The 20,647-nt window shown below is 40.4% G+C and overlaps 1 protein-coding gene across 1 annotated transcript in view; it reads right to left on the reverse strand.

The window, feature by feature from the left end:
- Positions 1-2,230: 2,230 nt before the first annotated feature.
- The window catches only part of LOC121956483 (inactive phospholipase C-like protein 2), an 82,340-nt gene continuing 63,923 nt past the window's right edge, over positions 2,231-20,647 (reverse strand). The window contains exons 5-6 of the mRNA XM_042504726.2: positions 9,803-9,912; positions 2,231-4,098 (exon numbers count right to left, since the gene is read on the reverse strand). Coding sequence (XP_042360660.1) covers positions 3,646-4,098; positions 9,803-9,912 — 563 coding nt within the window. The 3' untranslated portion in view covers positions 2,231-3,645. The remainder of the gene's footprint in view (positions 4,099-9,802; positions 9,913-20,647) is intronic.

Raw genomic sequence — 20,647 nt, forward strand, 5'->3', positions numbered from 1 at the left:
AACAAATGTCTTTTATATTGTTCTGTGGAGTCCACGCCGATGGACGTCATTCAGGCCAACCACAAACATGACATGAAACTACTCACTTGCTCATTTGAAAGGTTGATGTCACGCTCGCTGCCATTAATTAGTCTTTTGCGGTGGATCATCTCCAAGACTCTTCTATGGTTCTTTGATGAACTACAAGTATGTCTTTGTGGATGCATGCCGAAGGTCTATGAAGACATACCTTTATGATGAGTGGTGACTGACGGAAGTCAATTAGCTAATGTGTCCTATGAATTCTAATATATAAATAAATAAAAAAAGCAGAGATGCCCTTTTCTCTGTGCTAATGGCATTCAAAAGTCATGCTAATGAGGTTCTAGAGGCTTTATTCTCTAATACAAAGGTGTGACATATCAAGAACAGTTTTGTCTTGCTGTTAACTAGTGGGGTAAATAGTGTTGATCACTCCATAGGCCCACAGATGAAAAGGATCCCCAAAACTTCAAGTAGGATTATTTTAAATAGAAAAAAAGAGAAAGTTTTAGCAATATTCCTTTGGGAGGCTGGTAACCACTGCCCTCATATGACCTGCTTTATAAACTGGACATTACTGGCACTGTAAACATGACAAAAATCACTTGAAAGCAATTATTGACTTTTAGATTGTTGTTTTTCACCTTTTCATCCTCGCATCCTCACTTTCTTTAATATCTGTTGCCATCTTATGGACAACAGGAAGCATTGCTTTAAATAGACTAATTTATTTATGTTAAAATTAATGGCCTCCTTTTTGTTTATCAATAAGAAGAGAATTTCACATCAAGAAGAATTAACAGTGCATCATAGTGCATCAAAAGCAATCAATAAAGCCTTTGGAAGGCTTTATTGATTGTTCACTGCAAGAGCTGCTTTCAAAATGCTCTGAAGAGCTGCCGATGTCAGTTTGAATGCAATCCAAAAAAGTCACTTCACTCACAGTTATTCTCTGACATCAGTTTCAATGTTATATCAGTTCAGGCGCTAGCTGATACATTGTGGAAATTCCAGTCTAATAACAGAGAATAAACAAATTTAACATTCTTGTAGACCTGTACTACCTCTGTACATTCACTCCACTAAACCTCAGAATGGGATATTGCCCTTTTTACTCCGCTTCAATTATTTTATTTATTTATTTAATTTGGTCACCGGTTTCTTCTTCTTCTTTGATAAAAACTATTTTGAGTCATTTTTCATGCAAAATATTTCATGCTTTCAGCTTCTCAAATATGAGGACTTGCTGATTTTCTTTTAAATTATTTTAATGTATGAAAGAGATTAAAAATGCTTCTGCATTGTGTACTTTTACTTTTAATACTTAGAGGAAGTGTGTAGGATTTATCGATATCTAGTGGTGAGGATTGAAGATTGCAACCGGCTGAAACCTCTCACGTGCCAAGCATCAACTCCTAGTTAAAATTCCTTTATGGTTCATTATTCGGGGGGTTTATACCAGGAGCTGAATTATCTGCAGAAGTCTTTTCCATTTCACAAGAAACTGACCATGCATTTAAAAATTTGTGAAAACACTGAATGAAGCAATTTCATGTTAAAAAACAGTGTTTCTCTGATGCTGTTTTGTCTGCAAGCCCAGCACCTGCCAATATGTGCTCACCCTTGTTTTCTGATAACTTTATATCCAGACGCTCAGGAGGTTTTCACAGGAAAGCCAATCTGCAGAGGTCTCTTCCTCTCCAAAACAAACATACTGGTTGATTTATACAGGTAAAAAAACTCTGAAAAAAGCAATTTCATATTAAAAATCTGCGTATTTCCAATGCTGTTTGGCTCATTGTGGAAGGACTGGTAACTACATTGGCTGGACAAAAGTCTTGTCTATCTAAAATCAGTGTTTGGTTTGTCCGTTGTGGGCTACTGTAGAGACATGGCAGACTCCGTGGATAAGATCCCGATCCCTTTTTAGATATAAACGGCTCCTTCTAATGTAACAAAAACACAACAAACAATTCTTATTCTCTGGTGATTATACACCAAAGAAAACATATCCGTTATATTCCATTTCTGCCTAAATCCTACACACGGGACCTTTAACCACTGTTACATTGAACAATTTTACAGCGTGGTATTAGTTTTTTTAGCCTGCTTAAGAAAAGGATCTGTATACTTCATCCTTGACTGCTTCTAAATCACACTTGCAGGTTTGAAAATCTTAAAAGACAAATGAATGAGAGGAGGCAGGATAAACAATGAAGCCAGTTTTAATGGGCCACTTAAAGGAGCTCTTACAGAATCCACACTCACTTTGCAGTGAAACACACATCAGGTTATTGTTTAACCCCGTGTTGTGGTGCTAACCAGTGATCCTGCAACTTGTTTCAGTCCCACGTGCACTGGTTGTCCTGATCTGCACCACAGAACAACAGGTGTCAAATCACTGTATATGTGGAAGTAATGTTAAAAAAGAATCAAAATATCAATAGAACTAACAACATTTATTATAATATCAATCATTAATATCTGTGTCTGCAAGATTTATTGTAGCAATATAATATATGTTCCCTTCGTACATTTTACATACACTTTACATCTATTCATTTGTGGTTTCATTGACAGCAGTACCATGTTCCTGTTGACCTCCAACAAGTCAAATATTCCAGTTGTGACTGGCGGGTGAGCTTACAGATGTGGGCAAGCTCCACCCTGGGGACCAAAACACTGACTCACGTGACGTCACACACACAGCCCCTGGGGAGGAGACAAGGAGACCCTGTGGGGAGAGTGCAGGAACGCCGAAGAAATTAATTCCTGTGGAATGACGCTGGAGATGTGTGGGGGGGCTCGACACCAGCAGAGGATGCAAAAAGGGCATCAATGTGACATCAACAGCAGTGGTTTGTTTTCCTATTTTGGCTCTACGGCTTCCTGGTTTGTGCTGAAATGGGCATCTGTGAGTGACGCCTACAGAGCGCAGCCAAGTCTACATTGTGCACTTAAAATGAAAATGACACCCTCTTCACTGAAAGGATTTGCACTTAGCTTTATGTCTAAGATGGAAGAGGAAGAGTGTGGATAAAAAATAAAATTCAAATTAAAAAAACCCTCAAAGACATGCAGAGGAGTCTCTGGAAATGAAAAGGCAAATTTGTGGCAGAAAACGCCAATGTGAGGTAAAGCCTGTACCCACAGAGCTAGAGTACATAATGGAGGGGCGCGTTATTAGCACTGCCCAGAGAGAGACAGGGACATCTAACTTATTCATCTAGCAGAAACACACACCAGAGGTTTGTTTCCAGGTGTTACCCTTTTGGCTTTTCACAAGAGAGAAGACAGAAGAGACCTAAACTACCTGGCTCAGATGGAAGATTATCTTCCAAATCCATTACAGAGAAGAGTAAGCATCATTTTTCCAGTTTTCCATTCAGTTAAGAAATTATTTAAGAGTGAGGTCTTTTCTCCTTCAGCCCTTGGACCAAAACAAACCTCTCAGACTTGGGTCTCACTGCGAACACGACGAGTCTTTCTCGCCATCATCATTTCTTTAATTCTCTCGGCCAATTGCTCCATTTCCCTTTCGTTATTGGCCTCCTGCTTTTCTTCCCACTTCTCCATCTCTCTGTCTCTCTTTGGGTAGGATTCTCTGTGGGCACAGGCTGCGGGTCAGCAGGATCCCGCCGGGTCGCCACTAACCGTCTCTGTCTCAGGGATGGCATCCAGAGGTCCTGCTGCCCTCTGCTGCTGGCTCTGGAACTGAAACTGGAGCTGTGGGAGAGGCGGGGGTTGAGTGTAAGCGGGCGGTTGTGAAACAGTTTGAACCAGAGGGAGAGCTGGGAGAGGGGGATGTTGCTGTGGAAGGGGATGGAGGTAAGCCTGAGGTGCTGTCTGGGACTGGGGCTGAGTTTGGGACTGGTGCAGTGGTGCAGGTGGTGGGTGGGCCCTGGTCTGCGGCTGCTGCTGCAGCTGGACCTGCTGTGGCTGGTGGTGAGGATGGTGCTGAAGCTGTGGGGAAGTTGCTCCATTCTTACTGAGGCCGCAGGACTGAGCTGCACAGTGGATCTGACGCAGTGTGTCCAGTGCCTCGCTCTTAGCGTGCTTCAGCAGGTCTGCCTGGCCCTGAGATTGAGACAGAGAGGAGACAGGAAGAGAGGCCGCTTTGTGAACAACACATAATCATATCAGATTTTAAGGCAATAAAAGTAGCAGGAAACATATTTGATATCCATTCCCTCTGGGCTGCTTTAACTTACTGTATCTGGGGGCTTGACAATGGTCAAGCAAAAAAAGCAAAAAAAAAAAAAAAGCAGCCTTGTATTAGCATTTTACATTTACATTTTACATTTTTTATTTCTTATTTTTGTACATACATACATTACATTTATTTAAATTTATATTATTATATTAATTAATACATTTTAAAATAAGATCTAAATCACTTGTTTTACACAAATACTGCAGTTAATTGCATTCATTTGTTAGGCTGATTGCACACAATTAAAAATTAGAAATAAAAATTAAATAAGGGAGAAAAAAATCAGGTAAAAGTGGTGCAGAACATCTCCTTCTTAGTGCATTAGCTTATAAGATGCAGAAGGGGGCAGTATAAAGCCACTGAATGAGGGCCTTTGGTTGCCTGCCAGCCCATCATACTGCTCCTCTCAGCTGGTGAATAGTGCTGTCATATGGTGATAATGTTATACTACATTTCTGCTCTTTATTTGGGAGCACCCCAGAGATGAATCCCTGCCATATGTGGAGGAAGTGGTCAGGGCAGGCATCCTGCTTTACAGCACTGTCAAGTCAATCTGGGCCACTGCCATGGCTGCCTGCCACTTTAAGCTAGCCATCTCTGCCATGTGGAAATGTGGTGGAGTCTTCTCCACAGGCGGTTATTTGTGTGTTTGAGAGGTGCTTATATTATTAGAACTGGCTAAAAGAAAAAAAGAAAGGAAATATCTGACCACATGCTTTAACACACTCTCTCCACTTCTACAGTCTTTAAACTCTTCCCCTCAGGCCTCGCAGCCTTGCCACACACACCGCTTTCTTTCAGTGTGTCTGGTCCAACACTTTCTTTACTCCTCCAACATCTGCTCACAAGCAAGTTGAAAGCAGTACTTATCTGCGAATCTGTGTATTTTCACTCCCTCTCACTGGACCTCACTCTGGAGTCCGACTGACCCGCTGTGACAGCTCGTTAAGTTAACATCCCTGTGAAGAGGCACAGGCTGACCCATTCTGCACCAGACCCAAGTGCACTGTAAATGGTGAAAGGCAGGCACGGCACAGTCTGACATATTGCACAATGAATAAAGGTGCTGCCCTGCACACAACTCCCCAACGTTCGACTCCCAGGTGACGTTGATACGCTGCAAGAGACCTTTTTACCTGAGCCACTCCAGCACGCAAAACATGAGCATGAATAAGTCATATGTCTGGAAAAAAAAAAGAAATTATGTAAGTCATGACTCACCAGGCATAAAATAAGACAGCGAGAAGACGATTCTGTGCTGCCAGAGCCAAATCACGACAGGACTTGTATTCGGGTACATTTACCCCTACAGCTGGCCAAAAGCTATCCACGGGGGGCTAAGCCTCAGCAAGGGCAGTCACCAAATCCCACCACTACATCCTCATTAAATTCTCTCCTGATCCCATATTTACCAAAATCAGTCTGTCCCTTTGATAGAAATTAGGCAGTCAATAGGCAGCCTTTGTTTAATGTATATTGTTTTAAGGTTGTAGACCTAGATATAATGTGTATGAAAGCGGAGCACGAGCAGGAATAAAGGCCATGCATCTTTAACTTCACTTTAACTGTCATTTATGGACTCAATAAATGCCCACGTGAAGCATCATATACATAGAACAAACAAATCTACAAGCTCAGCAATGAACAGTGCCAGACTAAGCAGATTCAGTGCCCTGGGCAAGCTTCCCCTGGTGCCCCCTTGGATTAGTTGCACAAGGTATGTGCAAATTTGTATCTACAATTTTATCTCCTTGTTTTTGTACTATGCCCTGGATGGATTTTTCTATCCATCCATCCATCCATCCATCCATCCATCCATCCATCCATCCAGGGCCAGGTAGCAGGGGCAGCAGGCTGAGCAAAGTATTCAAGGCATCAATCTCCTGAGCAATGCTTTCCAACACTCTTTGGGGCACCCTGAGGTGTTCCCAGGCCAGTTGAGATATTTAATCCCTCCAGCATGTTCTGGGTCTGCCCCTACCAGTTGGACGTGCCCGGTAAACCTCTAACGGGAGGGGCCCAGGAGGCATCCTGATCGGATGACAGAACCACCTCAACTGGCCCCTTTCAACGCAAAGGAGCAGCGGCTCCACTCTGAGCTCCCTCTGGATGTCTGAGCTCTTCACCCTTTCTCTAAGGCTCAGCCCAGCTATCCTCCAAAGGAAACTAATTTTGGCTGCTTGTATCCGGAGTCTCATTCTTTTGTTCACTACCCAAAGCTCATGACCATAGGTGAGGATCGGAACGTAGATGGACCAGTACATCCAAAGCTTTGCCTTGTGGCTCAGCTCAGTCTTCACCAGTCTGGCAGATGCTGTGGTTGGCTTTTTGGCTTCTTATTTTCTCTTACTCTAATTTGCTCCACACACACTCCACTTAGAAATTTTCCCTTATGGTGCAGGGTGGATGGGGAGGGGGTAGGAGGAAGGGGATATTGGGCACCCCATATGCGGCTTTCTATGTCGCCTATAGGAAGATCCGCTACTGAGAGTGAAACAGCATAAAATGTGTGCTGGCAAGAAAAAAGGCAGTCAGCGTTGCAATGCTAAGGTGAAAATCTGAGCTACTTTAGCAAGGGCGTGATGAGTTATGTAATGCAGTGCTTAAAACAACAGTTAATTACAGTGAAGCTGACAATGGTGAGTGATTTGAACGACAACAAGAATCAACATGTTTTTGGAGCTTGTTATTCTTCCTAAAAAGCAGCTACAACATGCGTGACACTTGTCTTTCTGTCTCTCTGGTTTTGCTTTTCTCTTGACAGCGAGGTACGATGAGTGACAGGGTGGTATCACCGGTAGAAATGGGGCAAACATCCACATTCACAATGACAGCTCTGATGTGACTGTAACTGTCAAAGTGAGGGCGTTGGGGAGTTGGGAAACGGAGAGAATACACAACGCTTTCTCTGTCTCACTCTTACTTCCTTGCAGCCTCCCCACCATCTACCAGCGAGCGCTTCCAGGCCTGCTGAGAATCTGTAGAGGATGACAGGTGAAATAACTGTGCATGGCTGCCAGCCTTGGCAAACATGCACCAGGCTCTCACCAAATGTTCAGTATGAGACACAGCTTTACAACTGAAGAATGGGAGGAGGAAGAGGAGGAGGAGTCATGTGCATGCCAAGAAGCCTTCATGTTGAGATTGTGGTTCATCAAAGAAATTAGAGGACTGGGGAAGAACGAAAGAGGGTAGTATGTGTTTGGAGAGACAAGGCAAGGATAGGAGGAGTTCAGGGTGTGTGGGTGAGAAAGGGATTATGTTTGGGCGCCCACCTGTTATGCTGTTTAAGCCAATGCGTTTCCCAAATCTACAGAGTGTAATGAAGCTTAATTAAGATAAATCCGGCTGTTGCACATACGGCTGCTGTATCAGCGCAAGAAACAAAGCAAGAACACATATACTCTAAACACTGGTCTATAAGTGCTACAGCTATTACCTCCACTCGTGCTGAAACGTTTAGTTATTCTGTAACGTATCCCAATTTCCCCCCGAGGATCAATAAAGTATATCTGATTCTGTTTATCAACCTTTTTGTTTCCTGCATCCTAAATTTAAGGATTTGCTGCTTTTATTATTAAATGTTTTATATCATCTCCACTAGGCTTAGCCTTGAAAGTATCATTCGTTTGGTCGTATGTTTGTGTGCAAGAGTGTTTGTATTTTTCTGTCCACAGCTAATCTTGCAAACTACTGGACCAACCAGCCTAATATTTTTGTGTGTATTAATTACCGTATGCCCACGGACCTTGCAAGGTTACAGTGATTCACAATTGTTTAAAAACATATTTAAGTGACTGTTTCAACCTCACCACTCTTAACCAACTGGAAGTGTCCAGATGAAACAACAAGCCTTTTTGTCAGTCAAAGGCCATATTTTTGGACTTTGTGGCTCAAAAACTAAATGATAACTTTAAAAAAGTTTGGTCTTAATTTAAACTAGAGCATATCCAGATTAATTCCACACCTGAGATGTTTTGATCTAATGAAGTGAAGAATGTCATAAAAGAAATAACCATGTTTGTTATCCTCATTGCCATTTTGACTTCAGGAGCCGAGAGGGGCAATACCAACAGACGCTGCCGTGATGAAGTTTTGTACCGGCTATTGCACAGTATCACACTACACAGGGAGTATTTCAGAAGTGGAGCCTTTTGCCTGCCCCATTTTGTAGACTTTGCAGATCATCATATTATACACCCTGGTAAGTAAGTAGGCTGGAGATAAATGTTTTTTTCTTTGTCTGTTTTAATTGTGTTAATTGTTGTTGTTCCTTATTTTGTTATGCTGTAGCCTACCAATGCCGTTAATACCATTAATAGTCCAGTTAATAAGGATGTGGATCAAAGATTTCTGGCCGTTTTAGTTATTAAAAATACATTCAATCTTTCAATCTCAGGAAATCTCAATCTGCTCTGTGCAATGCACCGTGGCTCTGTCAAAAATAGATGAGGCTGAATTTTTTTTGGCTTCAAAGATGCTTCTGAAACATGCTGGGGTGTGTCTGTTGAAATTACAGGAATTGTCTAGAGTGGCTATGATCAGCTCAGGTAGCCACCTGGCGGAGATCTGCACTCTACTGAGTGCACTTCTAGTGATTAACTTTCTTATATCATTTTAAATTAATCTATTCAGACACTAAGACAGAAAAAAACAAGCAATGTAAAGATGATTTCAGAATACTTGTAATTTTTTTCTATTCTTTTTTTCTTGTTGAAATTTTATACATTGATCCGTTATAATCACTTCTTTAAAAAATGATTGGTAGATCTATTTTTAATAAACTAATTGTCATCATTATTGTATTCCTTTCTGAAAGACAGGTATGAAAAGGCAAAGAATAATCAAAGCAATCAAACATCTACCTAACCTGACACTCCAGTAAAAAGCTCAGCCAAAGGAGCTTCTTCAGTCAATACTAACTGATTTCAGGGCGATGAGATGAGATAAAAATATCCTGGCTCCTCGGTCCTTACTGAGCAAAACAGGCCCACTGTGCTGAGCACAGTTTGAGCAGCATGTGGTGTTTTATCAGTGCTGGTATTACCACTGGTGCTTATAGAGGCAGTGAGATGAGGGTGATGGGCAACCTTATCTCTCTGTGTCATGTGGCAGTCAGAGACAAGAAAGCATTTTGCAGAGCATCATCTTCAAGGCATGTCCAAGGGACCCAATGTACCCTTTTGGGGAATGATAGCACAGCATGTGTGTGTGTCTACAAACAAGTGTGAACAATCCTATCATGTCTCGTCAAAATAGTTACATGAGCAAATAAATAAAACAGTGTTTAGCATCAACAGTAATTAATTATGAGATTAAGGGATTAGAGAGGAGGCAAATACAATTAGCCCCAAGAGCTTTCTTAAGACACCATGTAGTTTAATCATGGCAACAGATTCTGGGAATGCTTATCCAGCTGATGATAGTCTCTAAAATAATCTCACATGTTGACATCAACTAAAGCTATCAGCCAGTTCTTTACACAAACTAGAGGTCTATAATACAATTATCAGGGTCTTTATTATGCTGAAGGCCACATGCCACCAGGTGCGGTTCAGTCTATCTCACCTTGAGGACAGTGATGTTCCAGGCGTAGCTCTCCATCGCCTTCTGAAGTTTGCGGCCTTTCAGACCCTCCTTTGCTCCAATGCGATGCAGGTCCTCATGGAAGTCCAGACCTGGACACAGACAGATGAAATGTAAATTATATATAAAAAAAAACCACACATCATAAAGTTTATATCAGCAGTGCCTTGCAAAAATTAAGTTTTAGCAATTCATGGTCGGTCTTAGAGTTGAATTTATATACAGACTTAACTGTGTACAATGTACAACTTGTTTAGACACAAAGAAATGTATCTATGTATTATTTCTACTACTGTACTATTCTACTATTGTATATTGCTTGCCCCAGACCTCCCTTTATTTACTTTATATAAGGATGCACAATACATTGTTTTTTTTTAAATCGTCATCACAATGTCAACTTGTGTGATAAACACATTGCAAAAAAAAACTGCGTTAACACACTCATGTTTTTTCTGGACAATTTTTCTCAAGTTAGTTGAAAGAGAGTAGGCCCGTAAATATAAAACTGCACTTCAAAAGGGTTTGAAATAATTTCCTTTAATTTTTAAAAATTGCCTTTAAGCCAGAACTACACTTTATATCTATTTATACATTGCAAGTAACATCACAATTGCAATATTTAATAATGTGTGTGTCTATGTGCAATTCTGACTGTGTGCATGCAAATACTGTACATATGTATATCCTCTATACATACTGCAGAGACATGACAGGGTACATCACAAATATTTGTATTTCTTGTTTATGATGGCACATTTTTTGAGCATTTTTACATTTTAACAGGAGTTAAAGGAATAGTTTGGATTTTCTGAAGTGGGGTTGTATGGGCTTCTTATCCATAGTTAGTGTGTTACATGCAGTAGATGTTTTCTTTTTTATTTTTTAGGAGAGACCTTTTTTTAGCTGGCCAAAATACATTTTGTTGCAGACCCATCCACAGCAGTAGATTACTTAGCTTCCATGTTGGACTCCAGTCTGCCTCTCCAAACTGAGAAGTGTGCGGATAGACATCTACAGTTTGTAATATACAATCTATGAATAATTACTTCATACAACCCCACTTCGAAAAATCTGAACTTTCCCTTTAAGAAGAAAGTGCATATCTCCGACAATGATGGACAGTCTCTTCTTTTATAAGATATAACCCAGACATCAAAATACCTTTTTAACCTCCAGAACATTAACAGAGAGTAAGAATAAAATATCAAAATATTTTCAATAATGAAAAAAGTTCAATTAAAATCTGTTAACCTCTATGTGTTAACTAAAAAATAGTCAGAGAAAACAGAGAACATAATATCCTTAATGAATGGAATAATACAATTATGTCCTTGTTCTTAGGATAATTTTTCTCTTTTGCAGTGTGCAACACATAGTCTGCAAAACAAACGACATCTAGCCAGCTCTTCGCACACACCCTAAAGGCCACAATAGCAGTTCACCTTACAATGTGCTGCATTGCTAATGGGGGTAAAATTGAAGAAGTGCAACGCAGACTAACCTTTAATTAGTCTATCAGATGGTCTGGCTTAATTTAGCCCAAGCAGACCATTACTAATCCTCTGGGCTTTAAGAACAAACTCCACCTAGAGTTGTATGTCTCAGCCTGCTTGTCAGTCTGTCCCTGACAACTGACCTTCTGCCACTCCAGCTTTGATTCACCGCAAAGACACGTAATACCGCCATAATGCACAAAAGCCCATCATCAAAAGGCATTCATTCCTTAGTCATCTGCTTTTTCAGTATCTAGTAAGCAGATACTTCCGCTGTTGTCAAGAGAAGTCTTTAATTAAACTGATTTTCATTGGAAAGCAGGAGAATAATCTCAGCCCAGTGGCAAACTCTTTGTTTGTGTGATTTTTATTTTTTAATTCTAGACTCCAATCCTTGTTCCAAGAATACAGATACATGTAACAGAGCTATATCATATCAAATAATAAAACAATTTGGTCTAATATTCAATGCTGTCCTTATAACTGGCATTATAAAAGCATCTAGTCATGCAGTCACATTGTCTCCCACTACACAAAACCATTATGTTGCTCTTAGAGAGCATGATGCATGCATCAGGGCTCAAATGCACAAATGCCTCCAAACATGTTCACATGTACACACATATAAACGGGCCTCCTCATCTGATTCAAAGCATCGAGGGAAGCTCGGTGTAGTGAACAAATGATAAAGAAGAATTTCACCGATATAAAGAAGGTCCTCACATAAAAATGGGTCATCTATGCAGAGGTAGGCGTCAGTATTGTGGAAACTGGTGCTATATGACCAGAGAAAACAGAGAATTAGGACTCTGGCATTCGCTTTTGCTCAACAGGTTGAAAACTACAACTGCCAGAATGCACAGACCAGAAATGCTCCTGCTGGTGACATAATGTGGGATGGTTTGTGTGGAAAAAAAAATGGCAGCTGGCCGGATCTCATATTATAGTTTAAAGCTAAGCTAAATCATGCAAACATGACAACATTTAAGGCGAGAATTAGGCAATGCAGTTACAGAATCTTGTTTCATATTTGATCAGTGCTTCTTAGTTTTTCTGTTTTTCTGGCTTCTGGTTTCACTGTGCAGGAACCAGTATGACACCCACTTCCTGTTCATGAACTGTCACTATCACAGACAAACAGGGCATCAAAATATGTTGAAAACATTTTAGGAGAGAAATTGGCAGTGCAGAGCATAGTTACCATTTATAGTAAACTTTAGTTTAGTTGTACCGTTTAAATGGATTTTTGATTTTTGTTTTTTTTGGGCTACTAGGTCTCCTAATTCAGGCCTATACTATTTGTGACTGCGGTGGTGGCATGGGTAGTAAACAGTAGAAAATGCGGAAGTACAGTATGTAGTTTGAGCAACAGCCCAAGAGCAAGTGAAAACAGTGAGTTTCACTGGAGGGGGAGGAGGGATATCTAGACACTGGTTAGACAGAGGAAAGTTAATCATAGTTAACACACACGTACTAACCACATTGTTGTGATACAGAGATGGATGAAAATCAGTGAAATATCCCTTCAAACATGTAAAGGTACTACAAACCCATGTTTCTCCAAACCCCTGTAAAAAAAACCCAAAAAACAAACCTGTATTTTAGGCTATATCTCACTTTACTCACATCATCTACTGTGTCACATGTCGACCCAGTCTAATTTGAACCACACCAAACATATAAATAAATAAATAATCTGCAACACACTTAAAACAGATCAAGAGGTCAAGATGTGAAGACAAGAAATATGATCTCTGGCCTTCAGTGCACAAGAGACTCAACCTCTCATAAAAAAGAGCCAGGACCCCTGTTGTGCTTTAATTTCCATATAATTGCTGATGTGGAGCCAATGTGGAATATCTCTCTCTGAGCCTGAAAGTTGTGTTAACAGGGTTTAGGGCTGATTTGATCTTGTAATCTGGTGTAGTTAATGGGCTGCTGCTGGTGCAGAGCTGAGCCATGGTGATCGCAGGACTTGTGGAGAAAAGCAGACAGAGAGTTGAATAAGAGATGAAATTAGCTGGAGGCGGCTCGTCACAACACAGACTCTTCAAGCATTTAATTTCCCAATTATTAAGCATTTCCTTCCCCCAACAGTCACACAGTTGCTGTTCCTTACTGTCACTTAAACTAATAATAATAAACAAAACGTGGCCCCCTGGCACACACTCTGATGAGACGGGATCCTATGCTTTGCTCCCCCACTGCAAAGAGGAAGAGAAAGAGTGCTCAGACAGACAGGAGGGACAACATGTCTTTTCTGAGGAGACACACACGAAGAATCAAAAACACTGACACACACACACACACACACACACACACACACACACACACACACACACACATCAGTAAAAGCTTACAGTCTTTCCATAGAGCGTTTTTTTGCCTTTGTAATGAGTACTGCAGCAGCCCCTCTTATGCTCCAAATATGCACACAAAAAGAGACAGAGAGAGAGAAAGAGAGAGAGAGATAGAAGGTAAGTAAATAATAAAATCAAACAGACTCTGATGAAAAGAAGTGATGAAAACAAAGATGGGAACGGGGCTGAGGAGGAGATGCACACAGTCAGATCAGTGTGTCATTAATTTATCACGTCGTCCACACTGCAGAGCCCAGGCAGAATATCATCATTGCAAACAGAGGACGGGATTTTCCAGCTGCTGATGAGGCGGGAAAACAATGACAGTACAAAGCCACAGAAGATAAAGGACAGGGAGATGCCTTTATTCCTTGGATTTCCATGGTAATGGAGTCCACACGGAGTCAAACAATGTTCCAAAGTCGGAGTGGTCAGTTCGAGCAGGGAGTCATGAATAAATAAGCACAGTCGGGCTTGTAGAAAAAAGGTAGCAGCTCCCTAACTCATTCAGTAAGCGTGCACCTGTTCAGGGCATGATGCAGGGCTAAATTCAAACCAGACACCTGAACGCCTCACAACCTAGATACAGAATACACAGAGATGCATGGTGTATCTATAAATTAATTAAGCCCCTGCTGCTGTTCTACTAGCATCTATAACTCAAAAGGATTTCTCAGTCCATCAGATACTTTGTTGATTTTCAACCAGCTCTGTATCATAACTACTGTATGTGTTTAACTGAGCTATGGTAAACTTCCCTCCATCTTACCAGCACCGAGATCTCCCTGCTCATCTCTCAGCTCAAATGTTCTGCCTTAGGGCTGCCGTTCCAACTATAGATAATACTTCTCCATTTTTGTAAATACTATACAACAAAAGATGACGCATTACAGACTGCATCAAGTGCTAGGCTATACACTTCCAGTTCACTCCAGTGAGTGTAGTTGTCTCCTCCCTACGTACCTCCATCTTTGTTTTGTGTTGTGAATGTCTTGAGGATGGATGAAAGCAGATTCAAAACAATACCCCATTATAGAAAGTATTTAAGCTTTGTTCCTTACCTCAATTTTAGCTGCTGGCTCTATAGGCTATCTGATATTAACCCACATCACATGTTGCTAAAACAGAGACATGTCTCCAACAAAGGTCATTTTATCCTAATTTGTGTGTCTGAAAAATGCAATTTTAGTATCAGAATGCTTCCAAGTATTAGGACTTATGAAAGAATGGGTCAAATATTTACTTCAGTGATTTAGGGTGAAAGAATCAGTTTAAATACATGCTCACTTTGCCCACTGGAAGTAATAGACTCAGGACCTGCTGCTAGAATGGAGTGGTGGCAAAGCCCGTCTGACACAGATACAGGAAATGACTTTAAAGTGAGCTGTCTGCCTGTCACCATAAACATAAAGACTGGTCCCGCTCACACTGAATAAATCTTCATGTTGAAAGGCGTCGTGGTACTAACTTTATGCTAATGAGCCGGGTACTTCAGAATAAAAGAATCAGTGGTCCTGCTTTGGTTTATTTCATGATAACAATACTTTATTTAACTTGATTATAACTGTATAATATCTAACATTATTACAGATAGATAGATAGATAGATAGATAGATAAACACTTTATTGTAATTGCAGGTCATTAAATAATTTTCTATTTTAATAGTCCCTAGTAGTTCTGAGAAGATTTCAAAATATTGAGATATAAATTGTGTATCAAGACATAACCTTAAAATATTGTGTTATTTTTTTAAACCATGTTGCTCAGCCCTATTTGTAATTTCACATAATTTGTTTTCAGCCGGCTGCCATATTGTTGTTGGTCAAAACAGCTAAGCTGCATTACATCACACACCGAGTGCATTTATTGGTCCGATGTGAGGCACTGCATTCTGGAAGTTGTAGATTTTCTACCTTTAAAGCAAAAACAAATGTCACAGCCATTTAGCTAAATCTAGTTAAGAGAAGGAGTGGGAGTTGTGCTCTCATACACAAACAGATTAGATATGCATGCAGACATATGAGATAGTGTACAGAGTACACGCATGCACACAAACACACTGTGGTAGCATCTGGAGGTGCCAGAGTGTGCATCCCAGCTGTCTATCTGGTCCCCCATTAGCGGTGTGTGTGAATGCGAGCCATCAATAGTGCCCAGGGGGGATCATCCAGCACCTCTCCATCCTCATCAACACGTCAGCTTCACTGCCCAAATTAAACTGATTAGCTGCAATAATGACTGGGCATAAACTGCACACAGGAAGGAAAGAGGAGAGGGAGGAGGGAAGGAAGAGTCACAGCAACCTAAAACTGTCCCGCATTCTCGTTTGTCATCCCTTACACTGTGTGAGAAGTGAATCTGCCAGCATGCCACTCATTCCACGTTGCTTAAATTCAAATTGAAAGGCAATTTAGGAGGTAAGAGGTTAGCTCAGGTTGCTCGTTTCAGATCACAGCCAGTGTGTCATTGTGATTATGGCTTTGTCACAACAGTGTTTTGCTGATGAGCAGAGCATACTTCTAATAGCTGGGGCAAATGTGTCAGGTCCAATCAAAGGCCTTAAATTAAGCTTAGATGCAGCGTGCACACACACCCAACCCCATCCAATATTCTCTCTCCCATCCTGACAGCCTGTCCTCTAATAGCACCTTTTTACACTTCCCACACAGCCATTACACCAAAATTATACCTTTGGCTTCCGGATCGATCATAGGGACAAAACCTTCAATTTCATGCAAATCCACCATTTTGCTTTTCCACTCTCTGACTCTCTGTCTATGTTCAGGCTGTTGCTATTGTCATCCTTAGTCTCTACATAATCATGTGGCGTATGAGATGGCTTCTGAAGGGTGCATTCAGTGCCTGTAAGTCAATCAAAAGAGATGCTTTGCCAGTCATCACAAAGAAGCAGCGTTTTGTTGGGGAGTCGTGAGCTCATCCCCAGTGTCCTCCCTGGATTTTCTGCTCTCCACAGGATAAAAATGTTCATAATGAACGGAGACACGGGACAAACAAGACAAAGATGACAGGAAGAGGGAAAGCCCATTTAGGATGGAGGAGAATTGGTTGTTGTTGCATTTGTCAGGGAGACAGGTGAGTCTGTGCGGCATTTCATTAGATCCACTGATTGCAAAATTAGATTGAAGTAGCTTCGCTCAACCCCTCTCAACCTTTCTATTTGTCATATATTCAGCTTGATGAAGGTCAAGTTCAAGCACATTTTAGAGCAGTTTAACACTGAATGGTACAAGTTCCCCAGCAGCTCAACAATTTTTAAGAATGACAGAACACTATCACTTTAGTGCTCCTTATTGGGCTAATTTTAGCCTATGCATTTAATTTTCCAGTTGCACTGTACCATTCAGCTACTTCAATGAGCAATATGCAATTTTCGACCACTAGGAGTCCTTCAATAAAAAGAATTAGAATTACTGTGAACCAGTCAAGTTACAGTTAAAGTTTACATTCATGTCTGTCTAGACTCACATGTAGTCATAACAGCTGATAATGCTTCAAATCTGAATGTTTCTGCAGAGAAGCTACAAATTCTATGACATGGATGTTTCACAAACATCTTCAACCTGGCAGCACAGTACATCGATATAATCAGCGCAGTTTTAAGGGGGTCCCTGATTATTGTCACCAACTCAGTATCTGACCAAATGTCTTCCTTCTGCTGCTTACTTACAGTGTGGAATAATTGCCAGAAAAGAGTTTTTTTTAGAACATTTTGATGTTGCAGTGAGGTTGACATTTGACCTTTTAGGTATAAAATGTCAGCAAATAATTTTTTAGATATTTGTGTGATATTCGGCATAATAACAGTGTGAATTATAATAAAAATGACACATTTCTCTGGGTTTGAACATACCTAGAAACATTTGGGATAATGTAAGCACACAACTAAAAAAAGAGTCATTTTTAGGCATTTTAATGCTCAAAAGTTACATACACTATATCTAAAATGTGATGGTCTATTATGAAACAATTCTAGTTATATCTGAGCAACAACAGGGACCTAATAAGTCAGGAAGCAGATGGAGGGGACAAAGAGCATTCCGAGAGGAGGGGCGGGACAGAAGTGTCGGAATTAATATGAGAAAGTAATTACTTTATTAATGCAGAGGGGAGATTATTATAGTAGATCTAAAAATGTTGACTCACAGAGGCAGCACAAAGCATCATAATTTCTCCATCAAGCCCCATTATTTCCCCATATTGAAACGCTCTTGATATTCAAGCATAGCAAGCACAGACACAAATTCATATTTGCTTCTGTAATCATAAATGGACAATATTTTTTTACTTTGTGCTTACTTGTGCAATGTTGTGTGTAATGGAAAGGGGATATTATAAGAATTTTGAGTAGAAATAATTGCACATGTACTTTAATAATTTGAGGAAATATTGCTGTTCGACTCACTCGGTTCTATATTCTAAACTAATCTTACTTTATATTCCCTTAGGCCAACAAGGTTAAACTTTATTAAAGTTATTAGAAATATTAGAACTGTTATTCCCAATTTTGATTAGCGGCAGTGGGTTATGTAATGTACTCTTTTACAAATAAAAGCTGAGTAATTTCAATTTTTTAAACAGTGTTGGGGCATTTGTTTTTTTGGCAGCCTGCTGGAAAACTGCACTTTGCTATTTGTACATTAACATTCACAAATAAAACTTCAACAACTTCACTCAATGTGTGGAAGCATGAATGAACAGACCTGGCAGTTATGTGTGTCTGAGAATGGCGTTGGTTTGGATTGAGGCGTGTGTGTTAGTGCTGGGGGCAGGAGAGTGAGAGTAGGCGATAGGGAAAGAGCTATGTTTGGCATGCAGCTGAGGCCCCTCAGGGCTGTTGCTCCAACCCTCTGCCTCATTGTATCATTCTTACATAATGCTACACTTATGTGAAGAACCCTGTAATTCTAAAATTTAGATATGACCGTGTTTTCACTTTCCTGGCTCTTTAGCAGCTGGAAAATCCCGTCCTCCATTTGCAATGGTGATATTCTGCCTGGACTCTGCAGTGAGGCCCTTTCTAAATTAATTACTTTAAACAAGCACACTTGCTAGGCACAAAACAAGGTGGATTTTCTGAATGTAACCTCTGTAAATGTGACATTTTGGAAGTACAAGGTTTTCACCAGACAGCAGCAGCTGCTGCATCAGCCTCCGGTATCCAGCTACTGACACCGTTGTGAGTGTGGCTGTGGCTGTGTGGGGTTTAAGCTCTGCTTAACTTCACAGTCATCGCCTTTGAAGATGCTTCCAGCTCCGGGCTGGGGAACCTCGAAGCCAGGGGACAGCTCTGTGATTGAAGCCCCGGCGTTCAACCTACATCCCTGGGTAATTGCACAGCAAGAGTATAAGCTTGGCTTGTTGTGGTGGGGTGAGTGAAGCATATGCCTGCATCTGTGTGACACCAGGGAGTAATGCTGGGCATAGCAGGCTTAAATTGGCTTATCGGCCTCAGGATATTTCAGTTGGCATGTGCCAGTGAGTGAACATTCCCTGTCTACTCTGGGTTTTCACACAAAAGCACACAAACAACAAATGACTTTCCATGTTTACACCAGCTATTACAAGCTCTTTAATAGGTCTGGATCTGTAGCAAGACAGTAATTAAAATGTATGCTCCCCATACCCCCATATACCCCCTGGATATTAATAAAAAATATTACTGAACAAGGCTTCCTGCCCCAAGGTTATATAACTCCATGACCTAGTCAGGTTGCAGTTACAGTTTACATCAGTGTTGGGCCTCGAGGCTGAAAAACCTTACTTAAGACTTAAAAACTGGAATCAACAAACCAGTTGGTGATGTTACTATCGCTACATCCAATATTTTAGGCAGTCTTCAGCTGTCTTCAACACAGTTTCAAGGTGGACACCCAAGAGAGTGTCACCAATTCAGTATATGACCAAACGTCTCCCCTTCTGAACTTATATTATGACATTAAATAAAGGCCACAAACGTGTATTTTAGAACATAAGGATGTTGCAGTAAAGTTGACCTTTGACCTTTTGGATATAAAATGTCATAGCATCATCTTTTTATTATATTGGACATTTGTGTGAAATTTTAATGATTAGTGTATGAATTCTAAAATTATGGCCGAAAAATGTTTCAGGCCTTGATGTTCGACAACCAAAATCTAATTGGCACATTATTGAGTCTAAGTGCACGTTTGTGCCAAATTTGTAGGAATTCCTTCAAGGCACTCTTGGGATATCATGTTCTTGAGAATGGGATGGATGGACAGATGTAAAGACGGAGGGCAGACGTACAACCCGAAAACACATTGCCTCCATCCACAGCTGTCACTGGTGCACAGATATAAAAATGAAGCACCATGCTATGAAAGGCAACGCTGCACTGCTGACTGAGATAATTATGAGCAAATGTAAATATAATCTAAAATAAACTACATGTTGTAATTACTACTACCAGTTTTAGTATTATGATTTACAGCAGCTCTGCATGTGGACTCTTGTGGGTAATTGTAGTCTATGTCAAACACTGTAGTGTCTCTATATTTTATTACTAACAAATGCATAAAAAATGGAAAACTAGAATGCAATATGAGTATTAAAGCATCAATCATTTATGCTGCACTGCATGTGTAATTTCTGTAAACAGTAGAATCTTTCATTTATTGCATATTCATTTAGTAAACTTTAAAGTTGTACATGCATGTGATAAATAGAAAACCCCTAATAGGACATAATTTTTTTAAGTTTTTTTTTCTCCCCATTGTTGCTTGACCATCTTATGTTTTTACATTTGTTTCAGTTATGTCTTTGTCTGCCACAGAAAGGATGTGAGGTATAAATATTCAAAATGAAGATGTCAGCATTCAAACTATGAGGAGCTCTTCAGCAGAGGCACTGTTGCGTAGCAGAGAGGCAAAGCAAATGAGGATCAATTAGCGCCACTGAATGTAAAAGAGGCTGGAGAGGACAAGACACA

Source organism: Plectropomus leopardus, chromosome 18 (assembly GCF_026936395.1).
Source record: "Plectropomus leopardus strain MGB_pleo_1.0 chromosome 18, ASM2693639v1, whole genome shotgun sequence".
Lineage (NCBI taxonomy): Eukaryota > Metazoa > Chordata > Actinopteri > Perciformes > Serranidae > Plectropomus > Plectropomus leopardus.